At 36.3% G+C, this 20,788-nt stretch overlaps 1 protein-coding gene across 8 annotated transcripts in view; it reads left to right on the forward strand.

Moving 5' to 3' along the window:
• Positions 1–20,788, forward strand: part of GPHN (gephyrin) — a gene marked incomplete at both ends in the record, with an annotated part of 312,397 nt that overhangs the window by 156,702 nt on the left and 134,907 nt on the right. For 6 of the 8 annotated variants that reach the window (XM_082000105.1, XM_082000103.1, XM_082000104.1 and 3 more), the window contains one exon: positions 7,578–7,670. In XM_082000105.1, the coding sequence (XP_081856231.1) occupies positions 7,578–7,670 (93 nt within the window). Of the gene's footprint in view, positions 1–7,577; positions 7,671–17,745; positions 17,785–20,788 lie in introns of all 8 variants that reach the window. The other 2 variants (XM_082000102.1, XM_082000108.1) reach the window with 1 other exon arrangement.

Raw genomic sequence — 20,788 nt, forward strand, 5'->3', positions numbered from 1 at the left:
ATGCCCACACACATGGGTACTCCGTATCTGCCAATTCAGAGTGCAGAGGAAAGTTGTTCAAGAAACAACTTTTGGAAAATACTAATTCTGACTTTTCTGACAACTCGTAAGTTCCATCCCTTCCTCCAGGCATCTGAGGAATGCTGTTGTGTTGGAGTGACCAGTCCTTTCCAGTGGGTAGCTGGGATTTCAAGACCTCAGCATGCACGCTGGGAGGATACCAGTGGTACCAACAGTAGATGGGAACAGATTTTTGTACAGAAGGAGACAAATCTTGTGCCTTGCCACACATATAGACTCATGGTGATCTGATCTAGATCCACTTGTAGATTTTAATTTAGTTTGTTAAGTCTTGCAATAAAATCACAGTTTTTCTTGTTTATGCTAAGACTAATACGCCAAGGTAATTAGCTTGATTTAAGAATCCCTCCATTGCCTTTCTGAGAGGAAAACAGCAAAAGACGTTTAAAACTACACTTTCACTTTGTGGAGTCAATCTTGTACGTGGCCTATACTGTCTTTACCTTTCTTCAGCATAATAGAATTTTTTTTGCCAATCTCGCCCTTAAAAAGCAGACTACTTCAGTGTTGGCAGTCCTAGTCCTGGTGGTTTTACCAGCAAACACTTCAGTGTTTGCACATCTCTCTGCTTGACTTTCCTACTCATTTGCATAGATGAACTCTGTGAAGGATTGCACTTCAGTGCCTACTTTTTTTTTTTCTGCTTTAGGGAAAATTATAATGAATAGTAGCTTTTAGAAGACATGAAGTACTTTTTTTAACAAGGTTACATTACAGGCTGCATAGGTATGTTGAACCTTGAAATATTTGATAGCTGTAATTTATTTCAAATGGAAAATGCCTATAATTAAACTTCCATTTAAAAAGTAAGCCATTTAAAGAGTATATTTTTATTATCTTTAGTTTTGCATTTCAGTAAAACAATTACGTTTTCACAACTTCTTTTAATGCATTAGCTTAGTATTTAGAAAACCATATTTAGAAAAACAACAATGTAAAATGACGGCATTGCTGAAAACTGCAAATATATCTGTAGAATCTTCAAAAGACTACTAAATATGTTCAGTAAAATCCCAAAAGATGAAAAGATCTATTTAGAGACTTAGAGATACATACTTGCATTTCATCCAAGTCTCTTGGCTACAGTGATTATACTCTGAACACAATCTTAATATTTCTTTTGCTTTCTGCCTTTTGTTGGTGCAGGAAGGAAAAAAGGGTTGGAGGTAATAGAAAATGTCAAGCATATTTTGCTGGTGTTTTAGTATTTCATTCTCTGGTATTCTTAAATCATTTTAAGATTGATTACTTGCAAAGTTGTTTGCTTCACACATAAGAGTATCTTCACGCCTTTGCATTTCAGCGAAGCTTTCAAGCAATGAGATTGTGAGCATAAGAAATAAACCTTCACAAGAAATAGGGAAAAAAATATGAAATTAATTCCAAGACTATATCAGTATTTCTAAGGCCTACCCTCTTTTTCAAACTGAATGTTGAACTCGGCTCTTTATGTTTCCTCAGTGCCTTTGCTTTATGGATATTCATGTTCTTGCATGGTCCTTCAGTACTTGATTCCCTCTTTCAAATTAATGGACAAGTCATGATCAGCTGAATAGAGAAGATTCAAACTCCTAAATAATACAACAATGAGGAACAATGGGGTTACTTTTATCTTCCCCTCGCTGCCGGCTTTGTATTTGTGTGCTTTGATGTGAATTTCTGATTCATGCAGTTACTTATGCTCTCTCATGCCCTTATATCAGGGATAATCTTTAGTGAGCTGAGGTCTGGAGTAGTTCAAGCCACATGACTAATAAAGGTTGTTAAGAGATCTTAATGTCCCCATTCCTGAATTCCTGAAACTCGGTGGTCAAAATTACTTACAGTTTTCTTAGCAAATCTGCAACTATGCAGATTTTCTCTTCTTTGATGTGTTCTTCCATATTCTCCTTCACTATAATTTCTTCATTATGATGTTAGATAATCATAACTGAAAATTATCTCAGACACCCTTTTAGTTCTTTTAGCGTGAGACCACACAGTGTGAAAGAAAATTAAATTGATACTTAATGTGGCTTTTTATACAACAATTCTTATTTGACTTGGATTGCTAAGGAAAGTTACCATTATAGCTTTAAGAACATATTGTTACGGTTTTTCCTTGCATTTTGAAACATACTTTCCTAAACAGGGTTTATTTGCAAATATATTTGCAAATACAGAAGTTACATAATTTTATAAAACTTGTAGTTTTCAGAAGGTCTGTTCTGGAGAATAGGGACTTTTGCATTTCTAAGCACTATCAGTAGTTTTTCCCAGAAGCCACAACGATCTTTTCAGTCACATAATGTTGTTTTGAGACCTTCTGTATAGTATGCATGTCTGTAAAACAGCTTATACTAACTTCTGTTTAAAAGTCTGATGTAAATAAATTTATATTGTTTCATAATTTCATATTTAACATTGATATTTGTTCAGCAACTTCAATTAAATTTTAACATATTTTAAATGGTCCTTCATATGTGATTAGTGGTGCATATAAGGAGAAATAGCTAAGTTTGCACTGTGCTAGAAAACTTTAGCATGTGCCAAAATACTGAACATATTTGTTAACTATAGAATTACTTAACCAGTTTCAATACTGAATATAGAATGGAAGAATTCTGTATGGATTCTTTACAAAAACCTGCCTGTTTATATTCTTTTTAGCATTTCCCTAGTCTTTCCTAAGGAATGTTTTAAATGGTAACAGCGTACATGTCACATTCCAATGGTTAAGGTGTATGAAAAGTATGCATACGTATTGAGAATTATTTTTACAATCTTTGTATTATGAAGTAAATGACATATTGATAAGAAAAAAGGTATACGTGTTAATCCCAGGCATAAGCACCATAATATTGTTTTGCAGGAATGTATTCTAATCATTTCAGAAGCATATACACATGGGACTGTTAACACACTCTCGGAGCAAAGTGATGGCAAAAACAGGGCAAAAAGACAGACAAGAAATACCATAGAGACTGTAGCATCATAGAAGAGGAACAGTCCTCAAGACGTCGGCTCTTCTGTGTAGGCATTTAGTCTGATCCATGGTGACCGTTTTATGCCCAGTTAAGGGTATTACTCATAGTCTTAAGATCTGTGTGGAAGAGTAGCATACAGTAGCAGTAAGAGGACTGGAGGAGTCTTGCAACCTTTCTCGAGTTTAAATTCCTGGCTAACAGCGTACTTCATAACATTGTGTCAATGGATGGATGCCTCTGTCACTCTGAAAAGGGAATAATTAATTACACACGTAGAACTGCTCTACTCCATTACTTAAATGAAGCAGCAGTCAAGGACAGAAACATAACGTGCCCATGACCGTGATGAGGCATTATTTGCAACAGACTGCAAAAATTTGCTAAGATAAGTAAGCCACAAACCTCAGTTATCTCCAAAGATCAGGGAACTGTTCCATGCATTCTAGAAGGGAATCCCTATTTGTTTCTCCTGTTCACTCACTCACAGAGATTAGAGGATGGTACATTAATGAAGTTACAAAAAAACCCCCTCACTTTACTAACCATGACCATTGTGCATTTTGTGAGCAGGTTTCTTGGGTATCATGGGGGCAGCATTATCCCACAGAAATTATTAGTAAGAAACGGTTACTGGAAATACAACAAATACTTAATGACAAACATGAATGGCTGCTGGAAAAACCTAGCAAATTAAATTATGATATATTTTTTCTCTCTTGAATCCTTCAGATCAAGGCTGGGTGCTTAAGTGAGGAGATGCTTGAGTCCTAGAATTTATTTTAAATACAGGAGGAACTGACCAAAGTTCTGTGACTTGCCCATTGGATTGCAACTCAGACTAATGGCAGTTTTGCATCTTGGACATTGAGATGCTTAAGTTATCTCCACAGAAGGAAATATGTCTGTAAGTGTTACAGCCATTCACTTATTGAAATGTCAGGTAGCACTAGCTTAGATGTGGTGCCACAGAATACATCTGTACAGCTTTTGGCCTTATGGTGTTTAATGTGATGATGCCTATACGAATTTGCAAGCGTGTATCTGCAGGAAACATAGGGTCTCTGCAATGTGCCATGCACTGTAGGCATTCTTTCCATGACTTAATGAACTTAATTGGCCTTCAAATCAATTAATTTACATGTGAAAGACTAAGAGAAAGAATGAGGCAAGATTTTTCTGCACTGGTGAAATCAACACTGGTCATGAGAAAATTCAAAAGGATCATAAGCAAAGTTTTTGAGGAGCAGTGTTAGAACTGAAATAATTTGAAGATGGGACAGTGCGTAGGAAGTTGAACAAGTAGTTCCAAGTTGGGAGAGAGGGAGCTGATTGAAACAAGAGCTCCTTGGAGCAAGAGATGGAAATAAATTGTATGTTGGACCCGAGGTTTTCTCATTTAAATGAGAAAAATTTAAATGTATTTAAAAGAGAAAATACAAAGAAAGAGGTAGAGAGAGGACAGGGCACCAGATCTAATCCAAAACTTAAGGAGACAACTGGGCTGACATGTTATTTCTGTGCCGCAGAAAATAATAATGAATGTAATTATTCTAGGACTTCAATGAAATCGGAACAGATTAGAATCACAGTTGTGTGGTTTTGAAGTAAAAACATGTCTAGAGGAATTGACTGTAGTGACTTCATTTCTCCTTGTCTACCTTGACATTAGAAAATAACTGATAAAGCCTATTTTAGGATATTAAGCAAGCTATTTATTGGTGTTTTTTTTCCTGGAGGGGTTTAGTTTTGTTCTGGCTTCTTAAAATTTGGTAGTAGTTCAATAATGGTACTGTTTTCAGAGCCAGATACTATGTTTTGTATCCATCAGCATAATTCCATTGACTTGAATGGAGTGACAGTGATTTACATAACCTGTTGACCTAGTCTGGTTTTGTCTTGAATGCTTATCATCAATGAAACAATAGGAGAAGAGAAAGATGCACAAAAATTATTTAATGAAAATTTCCCTGGTTGAAATGTTATATAATAATTCTGTTTGTATAGCATCAGTAAAGACAAATATCAGGTCCCTGGCCTAGAGGAATTCTCATTTGAAGACACAGGAAATTCAGTTCTATGCAAAGCCAGTGGAGAATAGAGCTGGACTGCTGGCAGCAGCAAAGTGAATCTGAGGAGCCTTTTGTCCTCAGTTGATCAGGGTGGTGCTTCCTTTTTTTTGATACTTAAAATGTCAGTGAGAATGTTTTGTGGAACAGAGTTTTGTGGACTAGAAAGTAAATACGCTGAATATCAGTCTCCAGTATTTTTCCATGGTTTTACAAGATCTAAGTGGTACAATTTACATTTCTAAAATACAATGAAACCCAAACTTACTGCCTCATAGTCAAAGGTCTTCTTACTGAAAGCTTGTGTGTCTTTAGTATGACTAGAACTTGATAGAGAATTATATGTCTGCCTAGGTGCACTGATGGAATAGCAGTAATAGGCATTTAATTATTGCTCAGTTTACTTGAAGAGTTAGGGCGTATACTGATTTCTTTAGCTTTTTGTAGGCTATCACATGACATTTTTTCCCTGTTAACTGGAGTATTACTGAACTATAGCAAAATGAGAACAGAGGAAGGATTTTTTTTCTCTATAACCAGTTGGAGTTTGGCTGGTTTTGTTTTATTTTACTAAAGATAAATGCTTCATTTTAAAAAAAAAAATAAAAAATCTCTCACTCCTGTTTTATACGGACAATTTTTTCTTGATGATAATAATGTTAAAAATATATACAATATTAAGCTCGTAACTTTGCCAAACACGATTTTTACACTGAACTTCTCTCAAGTATTCTCTGAAATTTGTGGCTGTTGGAAGTCAAGACAAGTATATTTCCAGATGATAAAATAGAGAAGATGCCACCTCTTTAAAATAATTTTTCTAATGCATATCTATGCTATTGAAACACACAATTTTAAAACTTAAAAATGCTTTTTACTATTGTAATTCATATTTTTTCAAAACATAAGTCAAAAGTCAGACTTAATAGTTCATTTATATATGGGTCTGAGAACTTATGTAGTTCTTTTCTCTAGCTTATTTGAAATATTCGTATCACCAGAAACTTCTGGTAATTTACAGCCCACCCAAGTAGAGTGCTGTCCTCCAAACAGGAGAGTAAAAAGGTGAATGTGATTTTAATAAAGACAAGAGATAACGCAAAAGGGGATGTGGAAGGGATGAGTAAAGAAAGGAGCCATAAAGACAGAACCCTTGGCTTTGCTACTTCTACAAGTAGTTCTTGGATACATTTGCATGCTGGGGCTTGCAGGCAGACACAAGTTTATTCTGCCTGCAATTTGGAAGAGGCTATATATGAGCTTTTGCTTAATTTGGAGTTACATAGCAGTGCTAAGCCTGCAGAACATACACCTGAAGATTAATCCAATTTGGTAGTACTTTTTAAAATGTTCTGGACAGTTTTATGGCCATCAACAATATTGTATGCTTTTTGAATTGGTATATTGCTCCGATGTAATTTTATGATAAATAATAAGCTTCTAGCCAACAGTCACCAAAACAGTTCATTCCTCCCCAATATAATACTCCAGAAACACAAATGGGCCCTAAACTTTTTCGAAGAATTAGGTTTCTTTGCTAGAATAAGGATAGCTGTGTAAGTAATTGATCTGACTGATTTCTGCAGATGGATATTTTACTGTGTAATATGTGAGTGTACTTCACGTAACACAGCTAATTTTGAGCTCCAAGCAGATATTCTGCTGCTGTACTAGCCCACAGTAGACAATGAAAGGTAAGTGATATAATCATACTGAGACTAAATAAATTTACTGCTTATGTCAAATTTAATCAGTTTGAAAACTAAAGTGTTATGTAAAAAAATGAATGCAAATCAAATTAGACACTTTTCTTGTATCTTGAGTTCTCCAGTATTGTAAGTTACTGAATTTACATGACAGATTTATTAAGCTTTCTTAGTCCAGCCTTGGAATTGGTATACACAGTCCTGTTGAGATGTTGTAGGGTATGTAGAAAAGGTGATTATAGATAATCTTTTGTGTTGCTGGATCAGGTTTATTATTGCATCTTTTAGTAGATAAGCTTACAAATTTGTCGTTCTTACTTTTTTCAGGCTGTTAAAAAGTGGAGCACAGAAACCAAAGTTACTGTAACAAGAATCAACCATGTAACCCGAATTAAATGCACATACTCTATTAACGTGTGTCAAAGCATTATATTTATATCTCAAAATCAAAATAAACAGTGATATAAATGAATAACTCTGAGTTCTTGTTTTCCATTTCAGGTAAAGAGATGGAGAACAGAATTTCAGTTTCCATTTCCAAAAATATTATGATGGATACTTGAATCATTTTGTCATATGTTGCTTATAAATAGTAATTAAAAATCTTTGTATAAAAAGCCATGAGTGATTTTAAAATTCCCCATATTTATTGTGTATGTCTCTGTTTTTAAGACATTTCAAGTCTTCAGTTGTTTTCTGAGGTAACTGTATCCCACCTATTAGTTGTTAGATCTGACAGGATTCCTGTTCTCTTTCAGGAGACGCTGATAGATTGGTGTGATGAAAAGGAACTTAATTTGATTTTAACAACTGGAGGAACAGGGTTTGCACCACGAGATGTCACTCCAGAGGTGAGATAGTCCTGGAATAATAAATGTCTGCCCTTTGGTGTAGAAGTATATGAGTCTGGGGGAGGGGGATGATTTTTTTTTTTAAATTTCCTTTGAAATTTCCTCCTCCTAATACTTTGCAGTATCTCTGGGCAGGTTAAATGATATACAACTTTAAAGCAGAAAAAGCAATAGGACATGACAATTACTCGGACCTTGTATTCTGACCCAAAATGATTTTCAAACAAAGATGTGCCATAGTATAACAGATTTCCAGTCCCCTTCCAAAACAAAATTCTATCAGTGTTTTGGCATAATTTTCCTTAGCACTGCAGTACAACGCTGCTAAGCGAAAAAAGTGTGGGGGTTTTGTTTTGTCCTGCAAAAGGAAAAGTGGGATAAGAGAGATCCCTTAATTCTCCCTAGCAGGCTGCACTGACAACTACTGCATTATAGGTTAGAATGTAAGAGGCAGATAGTAGTGGGGAAACATTCTATGCAAAGCTACTATTGCTTTGCTTGACACCATGCTGTCAAAAAGGTGTAAACAGGCACAGAGATGGAGGTGACCTGCAGCAGTAAATATTGCACAGGAAATCTGGTTACATCCCATTTATAAGGAGCTGGGGGGGGGCCGGGGAGGAAACTTAACCTAATAACCTCATGGTCATGAGATGTAATATGAAATAACTGTGTGATTGCTGTTGAATTATTTTGGTATTTGTGGTTCCAAATTAGATTAATATTAACTTTTAAAACCACAAACTTTTTTTTGTTTGCTTATGTTCGCTATCAAGAATCAAGACTGAGTCTCTGAAGTGTTAATTTCCATAATATAACATATTTAGATTTCTCTTAATTGCTCATACAAGTTTTCAGTTGCTTAGACGTTCAACTTAGAGCTGATCTGAGTTCATTATAACATGCCTCCAATGCTATTTACTTACAGATTTTTTTCTCAGCCATGGCTGCAGTTTAACTTTTTTTCACTAGGAATCTAAAAATATTTTTTGATTTGTTGTATAACGTTTGTATAACTAAAGAAACATGTAAAGAAAATGCTCCTGTACATTCCTTCTGATGTTTTAGATTATTTACTAGAAACCTTAAGTAACTAAAACCTAAGGGTCTGTGAGTCACTTTGCTAAAGCAACACGAAAGTGAAAAGTGTATTGGTTGAATTGGTCTCTTACTTGCAAACTAACTTCATGGTTTTGAAGGTTGTATTCTCAGCACTCTGTAAAAGCAGGGCTGAGTTTCTGCATCCATTTTCCTGATTTATTACCTTTATGCAGAGTCGAGCCTTGGCAGTAGTGCCAGAGGAAGCACTGCAGCCGGTGCCAAAAATTAGCCACAGACTCTCAAGCAGCATTTGGGACAAGAAATAAACAAATGAGAACTCTGCTCATAAACACCCAGTATTTTCCTTACATTGCTTCATTGCTGTTCCTCAAACTGATTATTTAAGACAAGTGGCAATGATTTGTTTGATTGGTTTTGACGTTGCAGCGAGCCATTTTAAAAATTATCTGAGTTGTTTGTATTGAGTTGTTTACTGTCTTTAGACTCTATAATAAAACACATTAATATAAAAATCATTAATAACTTATGTTTACAAAAAATATATTGTTTTAAAATGTAATAGGTATGCAAGACTTCGGTTGGTTATAACAGAATTAAGTGTTCTGACTGTCGAGTTATTCCCGTACTTAAAAAGAATTTATATAGCACAGTGTTTACTCACTTTTCATTCATTTAAATTGGATTAACTTGCAAGGCTAAACTTAAATCACCATGAAGAGATTGAATCCCGGTTTTCGTTACAATGTGGCAATGATAAGTTTTGTTCTTATGATAGGGCTTACTAGGTCATTCATTCAAACAAATGCTAAGAGAAGAAAATTAGTTTGCTGGTATGTGTCATAACAAAAACATATGAAGAAGCATAAGCTTTGGCCCCATATTTTAAGCCTTCTGGGTCAATGAGACAGCCAATTCAAGATGGAAAAATTCATTATGTCAAAATGAAATACGCAATAACAAGCCTTCAGGAAAACTTGCATTGATGTAGAAAGTGGTTTTAATCTCTTCTGTGTATGGTGTTCATCCAGCAAACTCTCTTCTCATTGCTGAACTGATAATGAAATGATGTGATCATTGTGCTATTGATATGTCATCTTTAAGACATGATTTTAAAACTGGTAATAACTGAATTTGATACTGGAAGACGTTCTAGCATTTTTCCTGAGAATAGGGAGAGTACTCCGTCAGGTCATATTTCAGCTGGAATGATTCAGTCCTGCTTCTCCTTAATCTTCCTGTTCTTACTCGTAGAAAACATGTTTTTTCTTTCTTTTCTGAGCACAGATACATAACTGCTATTGTACCATACAAGATAAAGCTAGATCCTGGGAGTATTTACAGCCCAAAGAATTAACGTTAATTGAATTTTGTAACTATTGATCAAATTGAAACTAAGTGCCTAGTGAATGCATGTATTAAAAATAACTTCTTGAAACTTCAGAAATGTATGATTAAGTTTCAAAAAAAATTATTCAGTTTTCCCACTCACTTTGCCTTTTGAACACTATATCAGAATCATAAAAGGTTATTATAGTTGTTTCAATGATATGTAATGATTTTTTTTCTTATAGTGGAATAGATTATTTTAGGGATATTCACAATATCTGATTTTCCTTACCTATCTCTGGTCCCTAAATTTATAGCCTCAGTCTAGCCCATGGGTGGGGAGAAGCTTTTGAATTGGTTACTATGATTCATATTGTGAGGGGCGAGGGTCAGTTGAATTAAGCGGTGTGAATATCCTTCTCCTTCTTGTCTATGTGACCAGAAGTGATGAAATGCATGTGAGTATTTAAAAAATAAAATTCACCCAATGGATGGCTGAATTTGACGGAAACTGTCTTGTAGATGTTATTAGTGGATGCTGTAATTCTTCATCTTTTGTGCAGGCAGTTGATGGTCATTCGCCTTTGGACTAAAAAAAAGTGTAGGCTTAATTTTGTAGATACAACCACACTTTTTTGACTATCTTATTTTGCCTGTAATTTATGGGGGTTGTGTTTAAATCCATACTGGAAGTGGTCATACAGTCTGCTGCTTGATTTAAAAAGTGTTCGGTGGTGGACAGAGGTCAGGGCTTTACACATGGACAAAGTTATTTAGGGAACTTTTGGTTTATATTTCCAGAAGCAAACATTTTTTTCCTTGGAACTACAATACTTGAGTGGTAGGCAGCTACAGATCTTACAGAATGTTAATGATAATATACATTAACTTTTGTGAAAATATTTAAATAATGTGGCAGCATTTTTAATGATCACTAAGTATCCTTTGATATAGAAATATATTTTCTCTATTGCTGTTGGTCAATACAAGGGAGAAAGGAAAAATCTCATATATATAGTTGCTCTGCGCAGTTTTCTATTTTGTCTTCTGTCTTCTCTATTTTTACATTTATTCTTTTACAAAATTGTACATCAAAAAAATTCACTTGTCTGCCCCTAACAGAGTCTTCTAGCTGTTTTCTTATCTTTTATCTCTAGTGTGGCTTGCAAGTCTTGTTTGCTCCCCTACAAGACTAATTTTATGTGCTTAGATAATAGCAACAGAAGTCAAGTTATTGTGCCTCAACTGACATCTTTGAGCTGTGTTGCTCTATGTGTTCACAAATAGTTTGGCCACACTGGAGATAATTGTCAGCCCAAAATTTTAAAGTAAGACTTTAGAAGAAGCGTAGAAGATCTCTTTTCCATCATGTAAAGCCAGACAGATGTTTCCTTACAGTCTTCCTTCTTTTCCAAAGCTCTGGAAAAATTACAAATGCTCCTTTTGGCTCTTGCTGATTATATTCTTCAATATTTATAGACTGTTTTTAAATGTATTTAGACATATACTTGTTTTCATTTAATGTGACAATACATGCATATTGTTTAGTCTTTCATCAAAGTTCTGTACTCCATGAAAACAAATTATTGTTCTCCGTTACTCCCTCCTATTTGTCAGCATTTTTCTGAAAAAAAAAATGCATGCTCAGAATGATCAAAATACACCAAACCTAGCCACAGAAAAGCCATGTCTGGAGAGAAGAAAGTCTTTATTCTGCTGTGATATAAAGTCTTTGTATATTCAATTCAAAATTGCACCAGTGTTTTTATAATCATTACCAATTGCAAATTTTATATCACCTGACTTTTCCCAATTCCCTAAGGTATCTTTCACTATTGCTGTTTCCCAAGTTTCTCCTTAGAATTTACTGTGACTTTTTCTTCAAATTCCATATTAATTCTACAGACTATTTTAATGCCTGTATCCTTCCATTTCTCTGTCCCAAGTAGTGTTGACAGCCCTCCTGATCTCTGTTTTTGTAATTTTCTTGTACTGTGTTTGATTCCCCTTCAACTTTGTTAATGAAATAAGATGCTTGGGACACAACAGGTTATGTAATGTCATAGCCATACTCTTACAGCCACATGTGTTCCACGCAGATTAACCCAAATCCACGGAGGCATTTCAAATCACAACTTCCATTTAATAGGTGAGAATTTAAACTAGAAATAATATTTAGTTTTTTTCATCCTCCCTGGTTCAAATGGTGCCTTTCCAGACTAGCAGGATTTCTAGTATTGTTCAGTTTGACTATGGGAGTACTTCTGTTCTTCTTAAGCAGTATTCAACTATTCTTAGTGCCATACCAAAAACACCTTAGTGTTGTCTCTGGGCCGAAAGAAACGAATTTTCTTTTTACAAGCTGTCACTTCAGGATGGCTCCATAGTGAGGAGGAATGAAGTCTTCATCTCACTTGGGACATTAGTCATTTTGTGGTAGGAATACTATGAAATCATACAACCTCGAATTACCCAGGCTGCTGTTTCAGTTTTTTATCCTTCAAGGTACTCTCCAATTCAGTAACCTTTTTCGACATTTATTTTTGTAGTCTATCTTAAGACTGTAGTTTTCCATATCTCTTGATGGAGGTCTTACTCCCTGATAAGTTTGATTTCTGTGTAGAGCTATTGTATAATGAAATGTGCTGTGTATGTATGATGTCTGATCCTGCAAATTGCCATCAGACCTTTTCAGGTTCTCCATATTTCTTTGAAAATTATGTTTCCAACACAGCTTGCTCCTAAAGGGTCTGAATTATGAAACCTTGCCAGGTGCATCTAGGCAACAAATATGCTTAAATAGGATAGACTGCTCTGTGACAGACTGTTCCAAATTCTGTGCTCCTCTGCTAGAAGTTTGTCAGTAACTCTGTAAGGTACTATTCCCTTTTTCTTAGTCCTGCAGACAGTTCCTAGCTTATATGATTAGGTCTTTATCCAGGGCGCTTTAATTTTTAAAAATAATATATTATTTGGAACACTGTATTCGGTGTTATAAAAATCCAAATATATTTGTGTGCCTTATTAATTTAATTAAAAATTCTATAATTAGATTTTAAACCTCATATTTGGAAGGCATGTTATTACAGCAGAATTGGTATATTTAGTTGCAGAACACTCTCCACTAGACAACTATTACCAGCTTCTTCAAGAAGCAGCAGTATACAGATTATTTGCGCTACACAGCACACTGTCAGGTTACAGAAGTACCTGAGTCTTGGGAAATTCCAAACTGATTTAGATGACTTACAAAGTGCTAAAGAGTGTGCTTTCTCCTCTCTTGTTTGAGTTTCTCGAGAAAACTTGGTAACACGCCAGTATCACCGAAGAGCCTGGTTGAGCTATCATCAACTGCAGTCACTGCATGGGAATACCTGCAAGCTTGCCAGTACAGCTATAGTGAGAAATGTGAGAGGGAAGGAAGCCAGATCCTATTTCAGCTCCATTTACTCGAATATCAGAGCTTACACAAAAAAAGAAAAGAAGCTACTCACCCCACCCCAAACTCCCAACCAAAGAAAACCCCCAAAGGAAGAAGAAAATATGTGCAGAGAGCACATTCCTGAAAAATGCTAAATTTGATAAGTAAAGAGGGCTTGGTAAAGTCTTGATATTCTGCTACATAAACAACAGTTTTGAATGTGTCTCATTGTCTGTGTATCCAGCTGAGATACTGGCTTGAACCAGTGTATGTCTCTCAGCTTGTTTCTGTCTAGATTTCCCAGCAGAGACAAGTATGAAGATGGTGGGGTCAAAAAAAGGAATAGGAATACAGAGGATACTTCTATCTCTATATGTGGGATTGATGTGCCTAAAATGGAAAACTGCATATTTTTCTGACATTCCCTTTTTACAAAGTTTCAAATGTCACAGTGGATATAGAAAAAGGTAAAAAAATATATATGATGGCTAGGAGAGATGCTTCCTGTGAGAGTTACACAACTCTGTTTAGTTTATCATAAAGAATACTGGGGAATAACTTGATTTTTACCTGTACTTTCTTTGGGAAATAATAATGTTAGATACCAATGGCTTTCTTAGTCTGCTAAAGAGAATTGTAACAATAGCTGGTGATAGAGAGGTCAAGCCAGAAAAGTCTAAGATCATCATAATGGAAGGTTTTTAGGTGTTTGGATTGGTTTGTTTGTTTAACAATGAGAGATTAATTACACAAACAAATTACCTAAAGAAGAGCTGGTTTCTCTGTTTTAATCCTGTCAAATCAAAAGCGATTGATTGTGGGAGAGGCATCTTACAAAACTCAGGTTATCTTGGCCTTCTTACGGAAGTCATGGATGGTATGTATGAGTTGTCAGGTGTGGCAGGCCAAATTAGATCTAGCCTTATGTTCTGTATATGTTAAATGAGAAGATAGTTTGAATCAAATAGATCCTGAAATAAATGCATAAGCAATTTTGTTTCCTGCGTCCAAAAGGATTACATTAATTGCTTCTCTGTTTCTTTTTTGAAAACACAAAACTGTTGTAATACTGGCTGAGAATGCTGGGGCAAAGATCTTTTAAATTATTTAACTAATCTGTTAACCTACTTTGTAAAGGTGTCTGACCATCATATTCTAAAGATAATACTAATAGAATTTCTGTGTAAGCACTTGGGTATTTCTGCCCATTTGAGAATCGACTTTTATTTGCTTTATTTTAGCTTTCCTTAATACTATCAAATAGCAAATAGAAGTTTGGTTTTCTGTCTTTCAAATATGCATAAAATATTTGGAAGCTCTATTGAAAAGAAGAAAACTGTAGTAAAACATCAGTAAGGGATTTGAATGTTTCATAGAATCAGAAGCAAAGCCACAGTAATGAGCCAGGAAATCTTGCTTTTTTTATCTGAAATTTTGCATTTAAGTGTTTTATTCCAAAGTAATTTCAGAATGGAAGTTGGAAGAAGACTCAGCATACCATGTGGGTGGACAAATGGTTCATATCCGAGTGATCCCAAATACTTTCAAAAATAGACACAGAAGAACAATATGGTTATCATTTGCTTTTTATCAGGGTACAGAGAACGGTTCTCATCCTCTCGGCATTATTGATGCCTTTTAGCCATGTTTTCACTGTAGGGACCAGGGCTCATATGGACATCTCTTTGTTAGTTTAAATTAACTGGCTTGGCTCCTGTTAGCAGTGTAGCTGCAACAGTGGGTAGATCCTGCAGTCCTTTTTCTGTAACTAAGGGAGAAAAATATGCCTGCCATAGGACTTCTGCATAACAAAATTTTCAATTTGGAACTTTTGGAATTTTTTTCCTTTTAGGCATTTCTAAAAATAATTTCCATCTTCACAGCAGATGATAGAGAACTGAACAAAATTAAACTTTAGGTTAAGGCAAAATAATCTTGAAAACACTGTCAGTCCTGTAATTATGCAATTCTTGCCCTTAATGTGTCATTTTTTTCTGGTCATAGTCCATTACAAAGAGTTTAATAAAAGCTTAATACAGAGAAAATTAACAAAAAAATGTAAAGACACGTTAGGAAGACTTCTCTGTGAAGGCGGCTTAAAGAAATGATAACTAGAGGGCAAATACTAGTTCGGATGTAAGATGTATCTAAAAATTGAGTGAGTTAGTCCTTTTGATATAAGCGCATCAGAATAGCAAAATGACTCACTATTAAAACTAATACTTATTAAAGAGTAGAGAATTTCTCGTTTGCTCCTTGCCTGCTGTATAGGAGCTCTTCCAGCCACTAAGTGGAAAGAAAGTAGAAGAGTCTTGGGAAGCAGCTGTCTTCAGCAGTTATTCTTAGGATTAATTGATGCTTCGCCTGCTTCTGCTAATTGCTACCACGTGAAGCAGTGAATCTTTAGCAAAATGTTAACTCAGTATAAGTACCAGAAGAGAAAACCAAAATGACTATCATCACACTCAGGCATGAAAGTCTTATCAATTATGGAAAAGAATGTAATTACTTTTTAACCTTAATTTGGGCCATTCACAGATATTTTAGCTTCTTGTCACTTCATGCATATATTCTTTTTCCTAGTTACTTTATACTGAGAATACCCAAATTAATAGTGCATAATCTACTAATGATTATTATTGGCATTTAAACTTTCACCAGATTTTAAAAGTCAATCTTTTCTTCCGCAAATAAACATTTGCTTATGGTTCGCTGAGATCAGTTTGTCATAGTTCATTTTCATTGAGCCTTGAAAGGTCTCCCTTTGGAGAGAAGGTGCTAGCAATTTTGTTCTTGATGTAGTGCAGCTAACTGTAGTTGCTGCTGGCCACAAAATCACAGGATTTGATAAAACTGCCATGCATGCTCTAAGTACCTCATATTCTATGATATTAATTATCTACTCTGGTTTGGTCAGTATATGCTATTCCTGGCTGGTTTATGCCATTACTAATCATAGGATGGAAATCCCTTGGTCTTCTCTGCCTAAATTTCCTGCCATTCTGTTCTAAGCCCAGATAGTAGTGTTTGATACAGGAAAGTTTGGACATGGAAGAAATTCATATTTTATGACCCCAATTTCTAAATTTGAAGTTATGTTAGCCTCTGTTATTCCTGTGCCTTGCTCTGCTAAAAGGCGACTGAGTGGTATCAACCCAGAGGATCAGTATAAATAATGTTCCATCAGCTTAGCCTATTATTACTGTATTCCTTAAAAGCTTTGTTGTGTATGAGTACATGGCAAATTCATATGGATTTTGTTTGTGACCTTGCCAAATCCTAATTCAGCAGTGCACAGCAGAACTAATGATTCCTTTGTTGCGTCTAAGGTTCTCTACACTATGCAGGAGAGGGAAGAGTTGGCTTCTTGTTGCATATTATTGCATTATTAAAGTGAGATGTAGGTTTTCAGTGTAAGAAGTTAATGTGCAGGCAGATAAATACAGAGTGTGGACCTAAGAGGACAGAAATAGTGAAGTTTGATTCCTGATGTGTTGACTTTTAGTTACTAGGAAGATATGTACTGAATAAAAAGACTCATGACTGAAATGACAGATGAGTTAAATTACTGAATTTTATTACTGCTGAGATTTTCTCAGTTCTTACATTCCAGAGTTCATTACGTGTTTCTGAAATAGAGCAGCAGCTAAGAGTTCTGAAACATGGTTTAATTTGTTTGAAAAAACAACCATGTTAAATAACAGAGTGCTTAAGTTAAAGAGAAGAGGAGATTCAAGGTAAAAAAAGGTGTTGATAAGTTTCAGAAATTTTACTTTTGCAACTCTTGCCATAGAAGAGGGTTACCCCACAAGACTCGTAAGACTAATTCTTTTCATTAGAGTGTGGGTGTATCTAAGCCAGATTCAAACACCAGCCTACACTAGTGATGAGTAAACAGTTAATGACTTCTTCAGTTTATCTCACAAATGGCCAGCAGTGGCTAATGGGTACTCCTGTTCATCTTCACAAGCTGTTTTGCAATGGATATGGGAATGAGCTCACAAGACCATCCCTTTTCCCCTCTTATACACCTTGTGCTAGAGGTAAGTGTGGTTTTGGGGAATAAGGGTGGGATGTCATGAGATGAAAGTGATGTGGGCTTCTTAAATTTTTTGCAAACCTCAATAAAGGCATGTATCTGGGGATGGGCAAAGATTCAACTGAATTCTTATTTTTTGCCCAAAGAGGTTACCCAGTCCTAAACTGACATGCTTTCCTTGAACTGGGAGTCAGAAATCCCTTTTCTCTTCTGTTTTTCTGCTGCAGAAATTCCCAACATTCCCATTATGTGGGCTCCAGAGAGGGGTAAGCAACATCTTCAATCCCACCCAATCATTTCCAAACTAATTCTTTGCTAGTATTTTTTTGCTTTTTTAATCATCATCAGAAAAAGATCTTAGACACATTTTTCCCATTTGTTTGATTTTCTTGTGGATTCTCATATTTTTGTTCAATAGGAAGGTCCCATGGCCTCCCCAAGTGCTAGGGTCAGACTCATCCGCCGTTTCCATTTGTCTGCTATTCTCCTGTAGATTTTCATGGTTCCCTCTGATCTAATGATAGTACCAGCGGGTGAGCATCTAGATTCTTGGGACTGTTTTGTTCATGGTATCCTAAGTTATTGAAAAAGCGCTGCCACCCTGCTGCCCTGCCAGCTGGTTGGCAGGCTTATGTTTTGTCCTTGCTGACAGTCGCATCGGATTATTCATGGGCTTTGGTCTTTTGCTGCCTTGCCTGTCTGGGGACTGCCTGGCATCCACTACTCTCTTTTATTCTCTACCTGCTGGCTGTGTGGCGTTGTCCTCCTGAAATCTTGGCCCTTTGCCTGACTGTCTGGCATTACCTCTTGACCAGCTAATTGCTTGACACTGACTACCTAGTGCCCTGCCCATCAGTTGAATGGCATGTATTGCCTCCTTATTGTCCTTTCGATCTGATTGCACGTGGGTATTGGCCTTCTGCTGCCCTGTCTTCTGCTCCGAGTGCCTGGCATCACCTTCCTGCTGAGTGCGTCTGCTGACTTTGTGGAATTGCTCTTGTGCTGCTTGGCACACCTGCTGTTTGGTACTGCTTTATCGACTTGCTGAATGTCTGGCATTTTCCTCCTGCCTTTCCACCTGCTTCTTGATTATACTGTCCCCTTGCTGCTCTTTGAGTCTGCTTACTCACTGATACGTGCTCTTTTGCTCTCCTGTCCACTTGCTTTTATGCCTGGCATTTCTGTCGTATTGTCCTGCCCACCTGCCTAGATTTTATTTCTAAATATGCACCAGTCTGAAAAAATTAAGAAGAATTGTAAGGAATGGGGAAAAAATATTGTCTGGCTCCTTCATGATCTGATTCAGTTCAGCATACCAGCCAAAAACTGATCTCAGTACCAACATCCAGCTTTTTCATAGAACTGCTCAAAACCCTTTTCCTCCTTACAAAAAAAAAAAACAACCAAAAACACCCAAACAAAAAAACCCCAAATAAACAAAAAAACCCCACCCAAAACTGAATTCTATTTAGTCTTTGCTTCCATCACTTCCTTTGATAGTTGTGTTACTGTTCAGTAATACTGTATTCAGTATTAAACTTGGTAGTAATTAAGTACAAAACCACATCACTAATATTAACTACGGTAATTCTCAGAATCCATGGAAGGTAGGTAATAACAGTGGAAAAAAACAATCTGTTGCTGAGGCTCAGAAAGATTAAGGTTTGAATGTAGAGCTATGTTCCTAAATACAGTGGATCAAAGGAGCTAAATTAAGAAATGTTATAGATCTCTTCATTTAAAACACAAGGTTGCAGCTAATCTAAAAAAGCCATTGGATCAGTACAGTATTACCAAACTTCAGTGTGTCCTAGCTGCTGCCGCCTCCTCTTTCTGTACTGGGAGAATGGTCAATTGCCAGTTTACAGAAACCTTTTGCCACTCTCACGGATTAAGAACAAGGAATTCAATACATCTGTGAGGTCCGTAGTAAGGGAATAAATTATTGTCACAGCTTAGAGTAAGAAGCAGGATTTCCTGCCTCTTTTCTTTTAATTCAACCCACTTGACCTGTCTTTTCCTAGCTCTGCCACAGTTTCTAGCTTATTATGAGTGCTTGTGGTTTTAATTATGCTTTTGAATAGAGTACCAACTAGGAACCAGAGAGAATATTCTGTCATAATTAACCCTGTCTTGATTTCATGATAAATTCTTCCGGCACTTAAAATAGTTGTATGTAATATTCTTTTAACTTTAGCTTTTAATCTCTCCAGATGTAATATTACTACTTTTGCTAACTTCAGAGATACCCTAAATATGCGAAATGGTGTCTAGCCGTACAGGCAGGGCAGCATCCCCTGAGTCAGTAGCCTCTTTCACCTGTGTGAGGTCAGTTGTGGAATCAGACAGGGACGCTGTGGGAGAGCACCTTGCTCCCATGCACCTGACACCAGCTTGCCCCTGTGGAGGATGGCTCCCAGTATGGCAGACAATGTCCCAAGAGCCAGTAGGAACCTTCTCCCAGTTCTCATGTTAACCTCTAGAAATCCAGTAAACTTGTATTCTGCTCCAAGGAACCAGGGGACACGAACATCTGCCTTTACTCCCTTGTGGTCTCCTAGGCTCTCCTGTCTTCTCAGCCTTTCCAACCCTCCCTTGCTCCTCCAGGCATATTTTTTTCACAACTTTGCAAACTCTTAAAGACAGTAGGCTGCCAGTCTCTCACATCCCTCCAGCTTCACACTGTTGAGGGATCTGGTGACAAGAACAGATCTCAGTGGCAGTCCTCTTTCTCCAAGCTTTGACTCCCAGTGTTACTTTGCTGCTTCCCTATACTGTTGTTTGAGAAGTGACATCATGTGCTGGAAGGGAGGAGGAATATTCACTCTAGCACTGCGGGGCTGCAGGATGCTGCTGGAACTCACTTCTTATCCCAAGAACCATAAGTCCTTTTTCCGTGTATCATTTTAGTTAGTTTTAATACGGCTTTTTAAATCAATATTACGTCAGAAAAATGGCTAGTTTTCAAATAATCTGCAGGTTATATAAACTCTAAACAAAAGGAGGAAAAGCATCAGAAGCTGAAGGAAAATAAATACAATGTTTTTTCTTGAATGTATGGAATTTTCTTGGTTGAAAATTATACCTACCAGAGAACCGATGCAGTGCTGTCTCGGGCAGCTTCACTGAAAATATCCAGGCAATCAGTTTGCCATCTGCAGTGATCAAGTTATGGTACAAATATTTTAATCAGTTAAAAAAAAAAAAAAATCTATTTTAAGTTGAAAGAATTCATTGTAGTTTCTGTTTTATAAACAAGTCAAAATTTGG

The sequence above is a fragment of the Phaethon aethereus genome, assembly GCF_964289735.1.
Source record: "Phaethon aethereus genome assembly, chromosome: 5".
In the NCBI taxonomy this organism is placed as follows: domain Eukaryota; kingdom Metazoa; phylum Chordata; class Aves; order Phaethontiformes; family Phaethontidae; genus Phaethon; species Phaethon aethereus.